We start from the raw sequence: 17,174 nt of genomic DNA on the forward strand, positions 1-17,174 counted from the left end.
CGTCGCAAAATACGTTTGAGTCCGGCTCGATGAAGTCGGCCGCCGACCTCCTGCTGTGCGTCAGCGTTCCCGCTGTTCGACGAAATGCCCGGCACGTACACGGCGTGCTGCAAGACGTGCAATCAATCAATCGGAACGTACCTAAAGGCAATTATCAAGCATTTTTGAACATCACAAAGCACGAGCAATCGAGATTAATTGTCAAGATAATCATCATCAGGTCAAATAGGAAAAAATTGTGTTCCGCTTGATTTTGCGACGAGATTTTTAAGCGCTACAGATGATAACACAAAATATTCCATCAGTGAATCCATTTGGCATGCTGGAAATGACTTCCATAATAATAGGACAATGTAAAATATTCCATCAGTGGATCCTAAGAGTACTTGAAGCAAATAGAAGGTTCAAAGTCCAGCACACATACGTACAATCTGCAAGCCAGTTTGGTAACGACACAACCTGAAACATGATTCATTCCCATGCCGTGGTGATCATCCAACTTCACTATATCCAACAGCAAAAAACCACAAAGTGGAAAAGCCATTCAGCTGTCTCCTGGCATACTTTTGATGTACTGGCAATCGACTCTAACCGCTTTAGCAGTGATAGTCTATGAATAGGAGGAAAAGCACAATACTAAGGAGCATGATAGTAGTACAGTTACTTATCCGATATGTCATGAAGCGACTGGTTCTTGCAGAAGGTTGGCATTCATCTCTTTGCTCGACTGCCTTTTGAGTCTCTCTTGAATTCGGTCTCTGATGGCCGTCTCCTGTTATTGTTACCCAACTAGACATTAATCTACTGGTCGGATGGAGGGAACACATAAAACTATTTTGCTAAATCCATAAGGTATTTGTCGACATGCGAATGCCAATTCCCATGAAGAATATGTTTTATAATCACATCCAGAAATTATTAGAAATTTCAGATCTGACAACTCACCATGATATGACATCCTTCCTCAAACTTCCCAAGAAATCCTGCGACCCAGCGGTCCGCATTTTCAACCCACTCATCTTGATGCAACCCAGCAGTTTTTGCTACTGTATGTAACTGCAGGGAGCAATATATCAATTAATACCATTACAAATTGAAAATCAACACTAAATAATCACATAAAAGAATATAGTTTTTTTCTTGCGTGATTGTGAAGTGTCTATCTTCAAAAATATTAGATAGATATTTCAATTTTGGTCTTTGAAAATTACATACTAAGGATAGAATATTACAAATTACTACATAAGGCTGGTGATTATAACTCTCATTATAAAACAGATTTATCAAAGGAAAAAAATGTCCTGATAAGAAAGAGAAGGCAGAGATTTCAGATGATGATGGCATGCATAAATCAGGCTTTTGTCTTCAACCGCCATATGTTTTTAAATCCAGATGGAATTCTTGAATAACAATTATGATTTATTTACTAGGATTCAACATGTGCTTCGATGAAATCGATCATAACATGCAACAGCAAGCTCTTGACGACAAATGTTGGTTGGATTAACTTATTTTCCTTGTCCTTTATGATTTATGTGCATTCAAAAAGAAGAATAAGAAAACAACATATTCCTCTGATATCACATCAAAGCAGATCATTGAATGGAAGGAGCAAGAACTTGGCAACCTGAGATCTAGAACTAAGGACCACAGAGAGCTATGATTTGGATCATACCAGATAACTAAACCTTCAGCATACCTTTTCCTGCTGTTCTTTCACTTTCTCACGCAATTTAGTTATGCCCATGTTCACTCTCAGTTGCTTCTCCTGGTAGCAATAAGGTAGAATGACAAGAAGGAATAAAGATGGCAGAGATTGGCAAAAATGACAAGAGATATATTCATTCAATTAAAGGCAACAATTCAAGAGCAATATCATGCCTTCACGTAGCTCACACCGAGGTCCTTCCTTGTATACCCTCTAGCTAAGTTACGCATAACATACTTGTTGTAATCTTTCAAAATACTCATTATGATGTCTGAGGTTGATATCCCATCTGTCCGTTTTGTTTCTTTAAATTTCCCAATGGACTTGACCTACAAGAAAATGTAATTCTGATTGTTTAATGAATGTGTGGGTCTTCAAATAACTGAAATCAAAATGGCATAAGATCATAAATTCCAACAAGAGAACTAACATATTCATATATGTCATTGCCAGATCCACTTGCATCTGCATATCTGCAAAAGACTATTTTGATAACGGAACTGTGGGGCACATGATATAACAACAAAGTCTACATCTAAACTAGTTTTTACCAATTGGACAGGTGGGACTTACGCTAACAATGGCCAATACCAAGGACTTGAAACTCCATAGAAATTGACCTTTTTGGATGATTAAGTTGAGAAACAGCACAAACAATAAACAATTAAAAGAATAGTAAGTCCAGTTTTGCCTAGGTACTATAGGTGAGAGTAAAAAATGCACCATTTCAGCAATTCGACAAATCCAACCTTTGCTTGATCAAAATATTTTGATAAATCAGATGAGTAAAGCTTATATTCTTCCAATGTATTTACAAAATTCAAGAATTGTTACATAGGAGCATAGGACCGCATTGACTAATCTAAAAATAACCAAGACACGTGAATTCATGGACAATTATAGAAAGTACCCATATAATGTATTATGAGCTGGCTATAGCCTATACTATCAAAAAACCAACAAGTATGTGGATCTATTAATAAAGAAATTATAAATTTGAAATATTTTTTTGATAACTCGCAGCTTCAGAAAGGAATTATATATCTTACGGAAGGGCGTCATGAGCAACGTAGTCAATCTTGTGTTTGTTGAGGAACTCCTTTGTGATAACCCATGGAGCATTAGGAATAACTTCATCTACCCACCTACAATTAAGTAAGTACAATATTTCAGCTGTAAATGTGATGAAAAACATAAATTACACAGCACTTTAGCTAAATTCATTTTGTCTGATTTTAGTAATTTACATGAGAGCTCATTCGCATCAAAGCTAAAGCATATGCCAACATGTAACTTGACATACCGACAGAACTCACGTACGACTAGTTATTACACTAAAGAGTTCACAAAATCAGCAGTCTGACTTATAATACAAGTCAAATGACATACCATGACAAATGAAGCAAACAAGAGTAGACACAAAACAAGAACATGATAAAGGAAAGAAAGCAAATCATGCAATTAATCACTAATTAAAAGTAATTGTTAATTCACCAGCATGATCAGAATTTTTTTCAAATAAAGGCAAAAGCTTGGTGATGACGCTGATCTTGACGCTGCTCTAAGATCACTAACACTACCTTTAACTAAGATATTGTAACTGGAAAGGATTTAATAGCTGATCATCAGATCATCAATTTTGATTTATGGAGGATGCTTTGTACAGAGCTCAATAGCAGCGAAAGATTCATGCAGCCACAACCCAAAACAATTGGGATATTACGGTATGTTGTTGTTGCTATTGTATCATTATAGTATCAAATTAATAATAAGAAAGTGACGTAATTTGTTCCTGATATGCAAAAAAACACAGGCTCATGAGGTATACATGACCAATAATCAACAAAAGTAACAGCAAAATCTGGAAATAACTTTTTGTTTAGGTCGACAAGTACTGTGGTAACTATTTTCTGTAATATGTATTAAACTGAGTAGGAAAAAGGCAACTCCAAATAAAATAACTTGTTACACAATATAATATTTGATTTAATAAGCATCCAATTTCTTACGAGCATCATAGCATAATAGCATTAGACTAAAGAGCCATTTTGATATTCAACAATAATGAAAAATTCCAAATTTAAATCAACTATCTGTTAAATCTGTTTCTTTATAGTCTGTTGTCTCTCCCATGTAGGTTAGTCAGAGAGCAATGGTTACAAAGCTTCAGTTTGTTATTTCTTTATTAAGAGAATAATTTTCTGTCCTAGTAATGTCAGAAGGATGTGGCTAATTTTACCTAAGAAGCATTTCTTATATGACTTCTGACTCATAATTGTGTTTAATGGGGGAGATAAGAAACAACATCAAAGATTACATTGAATAACGAAAAGTACCTTTTTTTTGCTTTCTTATGAAATAGAATTTACATGGTTGTCTACAAATATCAAAAAAACCATTATTTGTTTGACTAGATTTACATCACCGAAAGATAAAAAAAGCAGCAGAAGTAATTCACCAGTAAACCAAAAGTTTCCCACTACAAGTAAAAAGGATTTCAGAGTACAAACCTACAGTGACGGAGAGATTCATAACGCTCAGATTCATTCATGACTGTTTTCCCCTTATATCTATGAGTAATTTCATCATTGCAGACACCCACAAGTAAATAAGTGTTTGGGAATCTGAAAAAAAGAACATGTCAATTTAAGCAAGATAGTTCATTAGAAACCATGTCTCAGCATAATTACAATTCATAAGCAATAAGATTTTGAAAGAATAACAGAATCTTAGATGGAGAGAAAAGACAAATTCTATGGCTTTATCTCTCTGTTTGACTTTCCATTCATTTTCTTGACCAAAATGAACTCGCTATACACTTTGTTCAGGGAGAAAAAATTACAGCTTAAGAACTTTTCTGCTATCAAAGCTTAAGAAGGTGGTAATCTAGGAAACTGGAAAAACTTTTGAGCACAAGAATAATATTTAGAGCCTGATTAAATGATACAAAAATGCTCAAGTTAGAATATTATAGATAAAGTCAAATCAACCAATGCAGCATAATATTTCAGTAATCTGTACAAAAAGAGGGAGCATTATTTCTTTAGCATAAAAGCTTATCAATACTTGCAGCCGAAAATTATAACTAACAATATAATACCTTATACTGGCTAGATGTTACATAAGAACTCCATAAGTCCAGAGATCAACAAAAATAAGAAGATGATCATTTTTCCATCTGTGGAAACCATCCAAGTACTATTTTGTTGCCCCTACACTTATACCAGGAAAGTGCACAGTGTAAAAGCATTTATTATTTGTTAAAAAATTATGGAAGTGGAGCTCATCCTCAAATTTACCAAAATAATGAATAATCGAAGTTCTGATTGTTGAAGAGGTTTATTAAAGATATTACTGAACTACAGACAGAACTTCACAGTAATCAAAGGCCTTATACTTGGCTTTTCAGCTAATACAATTACCTAAAATACAGATTCTAATCAACGTTTAAAATAAAGGAAAGAAAATTTAAACCAACTCCTCCAGGATATATATTTTCACATAGGGTTGTATAAAGATAAGACATAATTCAATCCATTCTAAAGCCAATCAGATCCAAGACAAATATGGATAAACATTTTGAACCAACATTCTGATTGGAGATCAATTAATATTCCGAAAAGAGGTGCATCGACGTCAACCCAAGCCATTGCTGATCTAATCAGATTCAACAAATGAACAACACCTGTTAATATCTCAATTCAGAACTTGATCAAGTATAAGCAATTTCTCAATGTTAGTTTACAATCAGGTTTTCAGATTGATTTTTTGGGTAGGAGTTCAAGGTGTCGATTGGACAAGTTTTTAGCAAATTCACTGGATTATTTGGTTGAATCAGATCTGATTCACATCATGTACTGGCTGATCATAATCCAACCCTTTTACGGCCCTATAATCATCATAGGTTCCAGAGAAAAACTAAGTTCACTCACAATATCATATTCTGCAGCAAAAAGAAAAAGCTTTGCTCTTAACTGCAAGAAATGTCCAATCTACAAACAAAATCTCTGCCACCATTACTTTAAACACAAGCAATTAACAAATTAGGATTGCAAATCTCTTCGCATGGTATCTTGTTCCAAATCACACAAGTGGACTTTACTGACTTTTGACTCGGGGTTAGGAAACAGGATCCCCATGTCAAAGCACTAAATCAAATCATTCAGCGGCACCGAAGGAAGGAACACGTGCCCAAGCGTGTGATGCATTCACAAGAATTAATCACAAAGACGCTCTTTATTTAAACTGAATCTTAATTTATGACAGAAATCAAACTAAAGAAGAACATGGCTCTATGATTCCATCATGCTCGTGATGCCTTACGACGCATATATGATCTAGTTTCGATTCCAATGCCATTAAGGTTTTGCACCACAATCTAATTCTTTTAACCAGAACTTCGAAATTCTTGACCAACAATCATCAAGATTCCAGAAAATGTATACATGTAAGGAATATATGTGTAATAAAACCAAATGAAACGGGAAAGAGGACGCACAATTTCTTGGCTTGTTCAAGAGCTCGAGCATGCCCAAAGTGGAAAAGATCGTAGATCCCGTCGGCGTAGACGCGGACCGGCCTATCCAACGGGGGTTCCTTCTCGGGCTCCGGCGGATCGCGTGGGGACACAGTCGACGCCGAGGATTCCTCGGCCGACTTGGTGGGCGGCACGCGACCGTCGCCGGAGCCGCCTTCCTTGGGCACACCGCCTTGCCGCCTACGAGGTAACCGCGCCATCGGAGACGTTCACGAGCCCACCTGTCCTAGCCGGACGATTCCCGTCACGAGAACCACGGTACGGAGAGAAGCAAGCTGGAGGAGGCGGAGATCGAGGAAAGAGTGCCGATGGCATGCCTCTCTGCAAATAAATCAATCAACGATCGAAGATATGTCTTTTTCCTATTGAATTTACCGAAATAACCTCTAAATTTTATGAGGCAATTATTAGTCCCTTCATTTGATGAATCATCATGCAACGATTCAATTCTCACCTCTAAAAATTTTACTTTGTATGATCCAAGATTTATAATTTCGGTTACGTGTATCAACCAATATGGTATCTATCGAGATATATAAAATTCAAAAATAATTTTAAAATTATCTAAAAATAAATAAAATTAGATTAAAATTTTTAAGTTAGAAATAAATATAATTTTAATATAATTTTAATAAAAATAATCTAAATTAGAAAAGAATAATAATATATCTTTTTTCGACTTTGATTAATTTTGTGGTATAAGGATTCCTTATCGGATCAATATATTTCGCTCATTATAAGTCAGTAATATCAATTCTGGTATGATCCTTTTTTTTTTTTTTCTTTTAAGAGAAATCTTATTGTCGTATGCTAAAAAACACATGATTGAGTGTTTAGTGATTTGACGATACTTTTGTCATTCGATTTTATTGCCTCTCTTAGTTTAGTAATAGCAAGATGCCATACGTCAGCCCTTCCAACTTCTCCCAACCGACTCGATCCGGTGATACACGCGTGCTGGACACGTGATGACCATGTAAGATCCACGAATCGAACGTCTCTGAAATAATTCCTCTTTGGCGAGCCAACACAACGAATGCGAAGCTGTCGAAAGATTATTCTGGAAACATGAGACCACAGCCTCAGCATCTGCTTGGAAATCATGTAGAATTATATTATTTATTCTCTGCAAAAATAATTTTGATAAAGATGCATAAATTTGAGAAAGGAAACTGTGGATATTAAACGATATGAACCAATAAAGTTAACTTTTCTGTCCTGCAGTCGAATTACATCCTTGAAGCAGCTAAAGTGTCTCGCAGTTTCCTTCTTAATGTCTTCCCTGCTGGTGATCGGGGAATCGAGTTGACGAAGACCACCTCTCTAACCTTCTTAAAGGGAGTCACCTAGAACAAACATCAACAGAAGACGATGTAAAAGAATATTGAGATCTGGATTCAAAGAGTCAAAATATTACTTGAACTTAGGTCATGGTCCCAAAGATACATCTCAATTTAAGATACAGGAGATAGTTTCGTAAGCATCTGTTATTATTAAGTTCCAGAGCCTCGATCAGGATCAGATGAACCAGAAGTCAACCTTGAAAGAACTGGCAGAAGACTGCTTACATGTGCATTCTAAGGGTCAAACGATTGTGTTAATTTGGATGTGCTATTGAAGGTTTTCCTTTATTTATATGCTTGAGACTAAATAGATCAACTAAAGACAAGATTCTATTCATTATGGCTGTAGGGAGGCACCATGTCGGGTGTCATTGACAGACCATCAACGTACGCTAATCTGTTTACGCTAACCCACAATTGTCACGTGCTTTTCTGGAGGATTAATCAGGCTTCAGGCATCAGTGATCTCTAGATAAATATGGCATTAAGGACAGAAGATTTATTTTACCCTTTGATCTCTAAAAGTTTTTTAAAAGATTTATGGTTTTCAAGTGAAAAAGGAACTGATGCAATTAATGTGGATACCTGCTTTGCCACAAACTCGATAACATCAGTGGATGAACGCTTGCTTCCTGACCTCGTAACTACAAATGCCACTGGTATCTCCCCAGCTTCTTCGTTCTTAGCCCTCCAGAAGTCATAGGATAATATTAGGATAAAAGCAGCGAAAGATGCACGCATTAAGAATCTCTGGGTTCTTTGTTGAACTTGTAAAGCTTACGCTGTCACTGCAACATCCACGATGTCAGGATGTGCAATCAACAAGGCTTCCAAATCAGCTGGTGCTATCTGCAAGAGAGATGTCATACAAGAAATTTACAGAGATACTGCAGAAAGTTGCAACAGGCAAACATGATCATGTAATAAGGCTCAAGCAGACTTGTATATGGCTTCTTTTCTTTTAACATTTCGGTTTGATATTTTAATTATTAATGAATACTTCTTGAAATCTCCCAAATGTTCCTATTTTCTCATAGTAAAATAAGGCATATACTGAAGAACAGCACATTACTTATCAGCCCTCTTTTTGCATCATGAGTATGAGAATTGGATATACCTGAAATCCTTTGTATTTGATGGTCTCTTTCAGACGGTCCAATATATACAAGTATCCATCTCCATCAAAGTATGCAATATCCCTTGTTTTTAACCAACCATCCTCGATGATTGCTGATGAAGTTGCATTATCATCATTTAAGTAGCCTGTTAAGTTTTGATATCAATGGTTATACAATTGGAAGTTGATATTTGGAACTGATGGCAAAGAAAATAAAGGGGGCTTATTCTAGCAATCGTCACTACAACTATACATGTTTCCGCTGCAACACTTAAGCAACATACAATCACCTATATAAAGATATATATACGACACAAGTTTGGTAGACAGAAAAACGAAAAAATACTTGAGCCACTTTGATCTGCATTGGTTCGCCTTAATGAAAGTGCACAATGTGTTTCAGAAAGTAATAGGGCTAATTCTTACACACGAATGAGAAGCCAAACATCAGAAATATCAATCTGACCTATCTTCCATGTAGTTTCTTCACGATATTAACTATAGTGAAGATAATTGCACTTATTCAGCATCATATTGTCAAACTAAAAAGGCTGTTTTATAGCCAGGTATACAATCAGTGGTGTACAGAATCACTACAGGCCATGCCAGGAAATAATATACACTATACAGAATTACCTAAATGGTCAGCATCTTTAATCTGCATGATATCCAATAAATTCTCTAGATTGCAACTCAACACTAACTCAAGCATACCTCCACATAATTGTGATGATCATAAATTGGTAAGTTAGTATATTTATGTGAAAATGTTAGTTTCATATGGCAGTTGCCCATCCTTTGCCATGGCAAGAATTCTCAGGGCACGGACCTAAACATACTTGGTGAATGTCCGTAATTTAGTTTCCATTTCTGCTTGGCCCTTGTGGCAGAGGCGTAAGTTTGTAATCCACGGGCTCTCATCCTGAATAGCAGTAAAAATATGCTTCTTCATATGCATAATATTGTATATAGTCTGCCATCTTATACAGTTGCATTCTTCATAATTTCAAATCAACCTGGATCAAGTGATTTTCCATTCATGAACCTGAACCAAGTCAAACTCATTCGAGATTAATTATAACCATTTAATCTTCTGACGAGAAGCAACTACAGTCTTGTCTGCATTTATAAGATCTATCTTTTCCATTGCCAATTAAATCAATGCAATATTTTAGAAGATCAGGATGAAGATGAAATACACAGGCCTTGGTATGGGATCTAGAAATTAACAAAACAATCAACGAAATAGATGCAAATCAAATGGCCTTAAAGAGCAGGATAACAAAACGCTTCCACAGTAAGATTAGATGCAGCCAAACAAATTTTTCCAAAACATGCCCAAATAAAAGCTTAGAAGCTTAGGCTGCTGTAACTATTTTTAAGTTTACCTTTCATAATGGCTGATCCATGAAGCAACAGCTCTCCACTTGTACCAGGAGGCAAACAAGACCCTGTCTCTAAATCAATAATTTTAGCTTGCATGTTTGGAGCTAGCAATCCCACAGAAATATGCCTTTTACAATTTGTTGTATTGAAACCACGAGTTCCTACTGCAGCAGATTCTGTCGAGCCATACCCCTGCAATAAAATTATATAAAACAATAATACCCATTAAATGAAAGTCAACAAATATGTAAACGCCTTAAAGTTTTAAGTTATGGTGGCAGCCTAGAAGCTGGCTACATGCAGTCACAACCATGCCAGTTGGCACAAATTTAGCACAAAATCTATGCCAACCTGGCACAAGCATTATGCCAGCATAATGCTATTATTGGTACGACCCAAGCATGAGGATAAGTCAAGTGCTAATGTCATGATGCGCTACTTCTGAATACCAGAAAACATACCAAATCAGAAGTCCAATATACATTATGAATTTATTAAAATCACCACTCACGTATCAAAAATAAGAAGGCTCAGCGGATGCTATGTAAGAAACAGAGATCTACTTTGCCCATCATTTTCCCAAAGGCAGGGATATTTAGAAAAAGATAATAATACATCCACTTCCACATTTTATACTTGTTTCATAATGTCAATTACAAATATAATTCTCACACCAAGCATGGATCTGTATACAAATATCCAATTCAAATTTGGATGTTAGATTCAATTAAACTAGAATTTAAAATATTAGATTCAGATATTCACATGGATGGTAAACAATAAAGTGGCCATTTGGTCTTCATAAATTTATGTGTTTATGGTTTCATCTCTCTTTGAATAGATACTCATTAAAGATGTTAAGTTCTAGTCATTTAGGATATAGATAAGCATCTTTCAAACTTTTTTCCTTTGGTGCATGATGGACTCCAGATTATACGCACACCATTCACCCTATATGAGTATGCAACTCACCTGTGTCGAAGCCATTCACATCCTGAGTTAGTAATTTACAGGAAGTTGCTACAAGCACATAGATTTCCATAGTAGAATGAATCTACAGTAAAAATATAAACTAATGATTCTGGAGATTATGCTTCATGCAACCTACAGGAATGGAAAGACTTGAGAGGAATTTTCATATTGAAGAAAAAGGACACAAACGGATGTCCATATTGAAGAAGAGTAACACTACCACAACATGCCTTTTTATGCATCAATACAAGTTGCATTTGCATCAATTTTGCATAAAATAGAACAAAGAATTATCTACGAGATGCAACATTAAATGCAAAGAGATGTGACCACATGGGTGCTCAAAACCCAAGACGCAGAGCAAGTAAACAAATTAACTTTGATCTATGATTCATAAAACCAAAGCTCCAAATCTCGTACTTGTCTTAATCAAATATCAAAAACTTGAGGGTGCCATGTAAAATCTAACGATAGGAAGAGCGATCATCAAAGATGATTAAATAACTAGTCTCACCTGAATGAAATCAACATGAGGAAATGCCTTCAAGAAGTCATGAATAGTTTTTGGGGCAATCGGAGCCGCTCCACATGAAACCTGCACGAGGGACTGTAATCGGCAGCCCGTGGCACCCTTGGCCCTTATCAGGGCGGTCATTATCGGTGGGACAGTAGGAAAATGAGTGACCTTAAACGCATCGATAGCTCGAACTGCCTCCTCCACATCGAACTTTCTCATCACCACAATGGTGGATCCCAACGACAGGAGCCCCATGGAGAAGAGGGAAAGACCATACACATGGAACATGGGGATGGCTGTGAGGTAAACATTCCTCCAGCTCTCACTACTATACAGTGAAGCTTCGAGTCGAACAAAAAGCTCCACCGTAGCAATAAGGTTCCTGTGCATAAGAACAACCCCTTTGCTGGCCCCAGTGGTGCCGGAGGAGAAGAGTATCGCGGCGGTGTTGGTCTGACGGATGATAGGCCTCGGGGCGTCATTGGGATCACTCGAAATGAGATTGTTGAAGAGGACGAACTTGTGGGCGTCTAACTTGGGCTCCTCCGGCACCGTGACGATCTTGACATCCAATCCGCCCAGCTTCGCGACGTTGCCTCAGCTTGTTTTTCCTGATCCACATATGACAGCTCATCCAAAATCAAGTCAACTTGTTCTGAAGCTGAACTACTAAAAGCTACACTCTCAAACGACACAGACAGGTAATGGCAACTTCTTTCACATGTGGCAGGCTTCCTTTACCCTGTATGGCGCACAAAAGCAGCCAACGAGGTGATGGTGGTAACCACCACATTCCTATGCCCATGATTAGGGACATATAGGAGCACTAGTGGCATGCATATAACGCCATCCACCAATCAAATCAACATAGATGCTGCCAGAGATATATCCCAACTGCAAGTATGGCAAAACAATGAGCATTTACATATCCAAGCCCACATATTTTTGACACACCAGTATATTTATACTTACAAGCATCCCAAAGACAATGAAGAACTCTTTCAGAGAGAGATGTCTGCCTCGTATCTGAGTTGGAGAAGTCTCTGCAATATACATTCGAGCAGCATGCATAGCCTGATGAAAATAAAACTGCATTTAGAACAAACTTCTATCTTCAAAATATAAAAGATGTAAATTTAAATGTTAGGCATTATAAATAGTATGACTGCAAGTGCCCATTCAATTCTGTTCAACTTAAAACAAGCAAATAGCAACAGTTCTCTAAAATGATATTTTTATATCAAGGAAATGCAGGATGCAAGCAAAGAATGTTGACTTAATAAATAGAGTATCACACATACAAGATAATGGTATAAATCTAACATGCCCAGCATCAAGTTAAACTCATCAGATATCACATATTAATTAAACTATCTAAACTATTAGACAGTTACGTGCTGTGTTAGTGTGTTGTAACTATGTTAAAATTTGCTCATTTTATCCAGAAGTGGTGCTATGTTGTATGAATCTCTTCAATAATGCCACAATCTGCCCGTTCCATTTGAAAAAGCACAGAAACAATGGCCATGAACTTCATTTATCTGTGTTCCTGTGGATGTAATTTTTGGCATGAAATTACTTCACAAGTAATTTCATCCATAATGAAATTACATACTGGCCTGAGCCCAAACCAGTGTGCTGTCTGCTTGATTATGAGCAAAATTACTTGGTATAAAATTTCAACCAAACAGTTGAAATTGCACAAATTTGACCAGATTCAGCAAAAACCAACCTACTCAAATGGTTTCGGTTAAGAACCACATGATTCAGCCCAACATCTTATATTAGACAAACCGAGTTCAGAATCACTCGTCCGACTTCTGTAGACTTCAACATCTGATTGAGAAATGAGGAAGCAGAGTCACACATATGGTGAAATCAAAAGTTTGTACAAGAGAAACCAATCTTACATGCCATATGCGCCGACATATCAATGCAGAAAATAGAATGATGACATACTTCTTTGTTCTTATATTGTTGTACATTCTCAAAATAACAACTAAGATTGCATTGCAAACATCACCAGCACAATCAAGGGACAAAGATCCAATTGGAAAAGAAATGAGTCACAGGACAGGAGTCACTGCCACGAGAATATCAAGTACTTGGAACCAAGGTATACAATATCATACTGTACCAGTATTTCGAGGTTGGCTCGGTATGGTACGGTATCATGTACCGAGTGGTATACCAGGGCGTACCGAGTGGTACACTTAATTTAAAATATTTCTTTCTCTCTACTGTAGTACTGTAGCACTACTACAGTATAGCAAGGTATCATCAACCATCCAGTATTCCATGAATAGATCAATCAGTGAATTCATTCTCCAATGAGCACTTGTACTATATCCTTAGTGTCCCCATATAAGCAGCTATGAGACTAGCCGCCTCCATCATATGGACAGGGTATATAATACACTTTTCTGTCTTGTTATCTCGATGTCCCTCTCGAGTAACCTATGACTAGGATTATTTAGGATTTGTGTTTAAAGGTGAATCAGTCTCATTATTGTGATCTCATCACGATCTGATTCTCATTGCACAGATCCATAGACATCACAATATATTTATACAACAAGCAATATAAAGTGAGAAATAATAATAATAATAATAATAATAATAATAATAATAATAAAGATTGTGTGTCATGTTACACGTGTCATCACTCACGTGATTGGCTTGTAGGGCACTCATGACTAGCACAGGGGACCTCTATAAATAGGAGAGAACCAAATACCCATGGGTCGTAAGCTTCTTGGTTGCCACCTCCTACTAGTCATAGGTGCCCAACAAGCCAATCACATGAGTGATGATATGTGTGATTTGACACGGAACTTTTTTGCTTATTATATTTTGATATTTTATCACTTTATATATATATATATATATATATATATATATATATATATATATATATATATATATATATATATATAGTGATGTCCTAGGATCTATGTAATGGGAATCAGATTGTGATGAGATAATGAGAATCAGATCGCAACGAGATCATTATAATGAGACCGATTCACCTTTAAATACAGATCCTAAATAATCTCGGCCATAGGTTACTCGAGAGGGACATCGAGATAACTAGACAAACTGGTGTGTTGTATACCTATCCATATGATGGATACAACTAGTATCATAGTTGCCCGTGTAGGGACACTAGGGATATAATACAAGTGCTCATTGGGGAATGAGTTCACTGATTGATCTGCTTACGGAATGCTGGATGGTTGATAATGCCTTATTGTTAGATAGCGATTCCGTAGTCTCAATGGTGTATCTGGTCCTTAGACTTGAGACATAAAGGATGCCCTGTATGAGTGCTCCACTCTTTGATATCAGACTTATAGGTTTGGATGTCCCAAATCTAGCACAACCGGTCTTCAAGAGTGGTAGTCAACCTTACGAGGGCTATTGAGTATCGATAGAGGATCATCTACTCTCCATGTCATGAGAGGAATGTCCCATATGTTTTTGTTCAAACAAATCCTTGGCTAGGGTTATTCGGATTGAGAGAGAAAGAGTTCTTTGGGAGAATCCGATTAGAGCAAAACTCGAATAGAAACGATATGGGTCTGACAGCACCATGCCCAGTATACGGTTTCTGGGATATTAGATAGATGAGGGACTATAGGTACATGGTAACTTAGGATAGACAGGTCCAAGATTGGATTCTCTTGTATCGTCTGGGGACTATGACGTAGTGGCCTAGTACGTCCGCATTCGATGAGTCGAGTGAATTATTATGAAGATAATAATTCACTGAGCTAGAAGGAGTTCTGACAGGTATAACTCACGACCAGCTCAATATTGATCCTAGAGTGTCACACATATATGGTAGACATTGTGATGAGTAGAGGTTCGGATATGAGATATCCGTCGGAGCCCCTATCTTATTGGATATCCAATAAGCCCCTAAATTATTGGATCCTATGGATAGAGATCCACTAATCTAAGAGGCTTGGATAGTTGGATGAAAATCCAATACCCAATAGGGGAGGATATATTAGGATTAAGTTGATAGGGGACCTCTATAAATATGAGAGAACTAGTGGTTAATAAGCTAGAGCTTTTTGGTTGCCTCTCCTATTCTCCTCCCCTTATCTACCTCAGAGTAGGCCGGAGTTTTGAGGAGCATCGTCGTAGCCCTACCATATAGATCACTACTATAGAGGATGGCGCTTGACCTCCTTCACCCTCTCCTAGAGATCTGTAGGAATTTAGGGATATATGATCTCCCTAGGTAACAAAATCTATCTCATACGCAGTTTTACTTTTCACGATTATTGCACACCAATCTTCGAACGACGACGAACATATCTTTGAGAATTGAGAATTTTATTTTTTATTTTTCTGTTGTACATGTGATGTCGCCCCCAAGATTTCCCAACACCTCCTACTCTCCTCTCCCCTTCTCCTTCTCAAATAGCAGGTGTGGAGATTTAGGCAGCAATTTTGGGAGCGTCGTCGCAGCCCTATTATGTAGATTATCGTTAGAGAGGAGGGTGTTTGACCTCCTTCATCATCTCCTACATATTCATAGGGATTTAGGAATATACGATTTCTCTAAGTAAAACATATCTATCTCACATATGGATTTAAGTTTTGCGGGTTTTTACGCATCAATCTTCGCAAGACGATGAACACCTTTTTGAAAAATTTGGGGTTTTTGTTTTATGTTCTTCCGCATGTGATGTCTCCCATAGATTTCTCTATTTTGTTGCTCATAAATTATTATATGTAATTATGATTGATATATGATAAATTAATAAAAAATTATTTAAAATAATAAGAATATGTAATAGAAGATATATATGACAATTACTACTAATACTGCAAGAGGTGATAGAAGGATTATAAAATTTAAAACTATATATAAAAATTTAATATCATAAAATTAACTATGGATATTATTTTATACACTTTTTAACATTTACAAATGAAATTTGTGTAATAACCTACTTAAGATATTGTGGTGTGTTATTGTTGTTGCATTTATAATTTTAATAAAATAATTTAATTATTATTTTATTTTCTTAAAAATGTATTCTTTCCTTTATGTTGGGTTTATACCATATGATATCATGGCATTTTTGTTTGACAATAAGAGCGTATCAGGAAAAAATAAATATTTAAAATAATAAATAATAATTTGGTTGTTCTAAATTATTATTTTATATCTTCGAAATTATTTTCTTTATGTTGGATTTGTTGGCCAATCGACTGATATCGGATTAATTACTTGACATTTTTGTTTGATATATAAGAAAAAAAAATTAAACGTCACATGAGAGATTCGGATTAATTACTTGGCATTTTTGTTTGATACGTAAGAAAACAAAAAAGATATTAAACGTCGCCTGAGAGATTCGAACTCTCGCGGGGAAACCCCATGTACTTAGCAGGCACACGCCTTAACCACTCGGCCAAAGCGACGTTGACATATTGACTTATTTAGTAAATTTATAAATTATTAATCTCTTAATCCCGTACAAACTATTTCTCATGGTTACTCTCTCCCGCTTCTCTTTTACCCCTTGGGAGCGCTTTCTTCACCATCGGCGTCATGTATCGGCCGCCGCCGCCGT

The 17,174-nt window shown here is 36.5% G+C and overlaps 2 protein-coding genes and 1 non-coding gene across 3 annotated transcripts; all 3 read right to left on the bottom strand.

The window, feature by feature from the left end:
- Positions 1-320: 320 nt before the first annotated feature.
- LOC103971388 (choline-phosphate cytidylyltransferase 2) lies at positions 321-6,567 on the bottom strand. The gene is made up of 8 exons (XM_009385394.3): positions 6,207-6,567; positions 4,219-4,332; positions 2,758-2,853; positions 2,139-2,181; positions 1,882-2,037; positions 1,700-1,768; positions 946-1,056; positions 321-772 (listed from the first exon to the last, which is right to left on the bottom strand). Exons 1-8 carry the CDS (start codon positions 6,443-6,445, stop codon positions 677-679), a joined length of 924 nt encoding a protein of 307 aa, XP_009383669.2. The 5' UTR covers positions 6,446-6,567; the 3' UTR covers positions 321-676.
- A 770-nt stretch (positions 6,568-7,337) lies between these two features.
- LOC135626520 (4-coumarate--CoA ligase-like 3) lies at positions 7,338-12,397 on the bottom strand. The gene is made up of 6 exons (XM_065131892.1): positions 11,578-12,397; positions 10,094-10,283; positions 8,706-8,851; positions 8,370-8,437; positions 8,174-8,276; positions 7,338-7,591 (listed from the first exon to the last, which is right to left on the bottom strand). The coding sequence occupies exons 1-6, from the start codon at positions 11,968-11,970 to the stop codon at positions 7,475-7,477; spliced, it is 1,017 nt and encodes a 338-aa protein (XP_064987964.1). The 5' UTR covers positions 11,971-12,397; the 3' UTR covers positions 7,338-7,474.
- A 4,543-nt stretch (positions 12,398-16,940) lies between these two features.
- TRNAS-GCU (transfer RNA serine (anticodon GCU)) lies at positions 16,941-17,022 on the bottom strand. Its single transcript has one exon. It is a non-coding gene; the product is annotated as a tRNA-Ser (tRNA).
- Between the last annotated feature and the right edge of the window lie 152 nt (positions 17,023-17,174).

The sequence above is a fragment of the Musa acuminata genome, chromosome BXJ2-11 (assembly GCF_036884655.1).
Source record: "Musa acuminata AAA Group cultivar baxijiao chromosome BXJ2-11, Cavendish_Baxijiao_AAA, whole genome shotgun sequence".
NCBI classification, from domain to species: Eukaryota; Viridiplantae; Streptophyta; class Magnoliopsida; order Zingiberales; family Musaceae; genus Musa; species Musa acuminata.

Bases quoted from the DNA above. Each gene is read 5' to 3' on its own strand.
- LOC103971388 (XM_009385394.3), bottom strand. From the start codon at position 6,445: ATGGCGCGGTTACCTCGTAGGCGGCAAGGCGGTGTGCCCAAGGAAGGC. The intron at 2,854-4,218 runs GTTTGTACTCTG...ACTTAATTGTAG, and splicing joins GAATCTCTCCGTCACTGTAG to GTGGGTAGATGAAGTTATTC. The intron at 1,057-1,699 runs GTATGCTGAAGG...TGCTCCCTGCAG, and splicing joins TGAAAGAACAGCAGGAAAAG to TTACATACAGTAGCAAAAAC.
- LOC135626520 (XM_065131892.1), bottom strand. From the start codon at position 11,970: ATGCACAGGAACCTTATTGCTACGGTGGAGCTTTTTGTTCGACTCGAA. The intron at 8,852-10,093 runs GTAAACTTAAAA...AAAACTTAACAG, and splicing joins TGGATCAGCCATTATGAAAG to GCTACTTAAATGATGATAAT. The intron at 8,277-8,369 runs GTAAGCTTTACA...TGACTTCTGGAG, and splicing joins GTGGATGTTGCAGTGACAGC to GGCTAAGAACGAAGAAGCTG.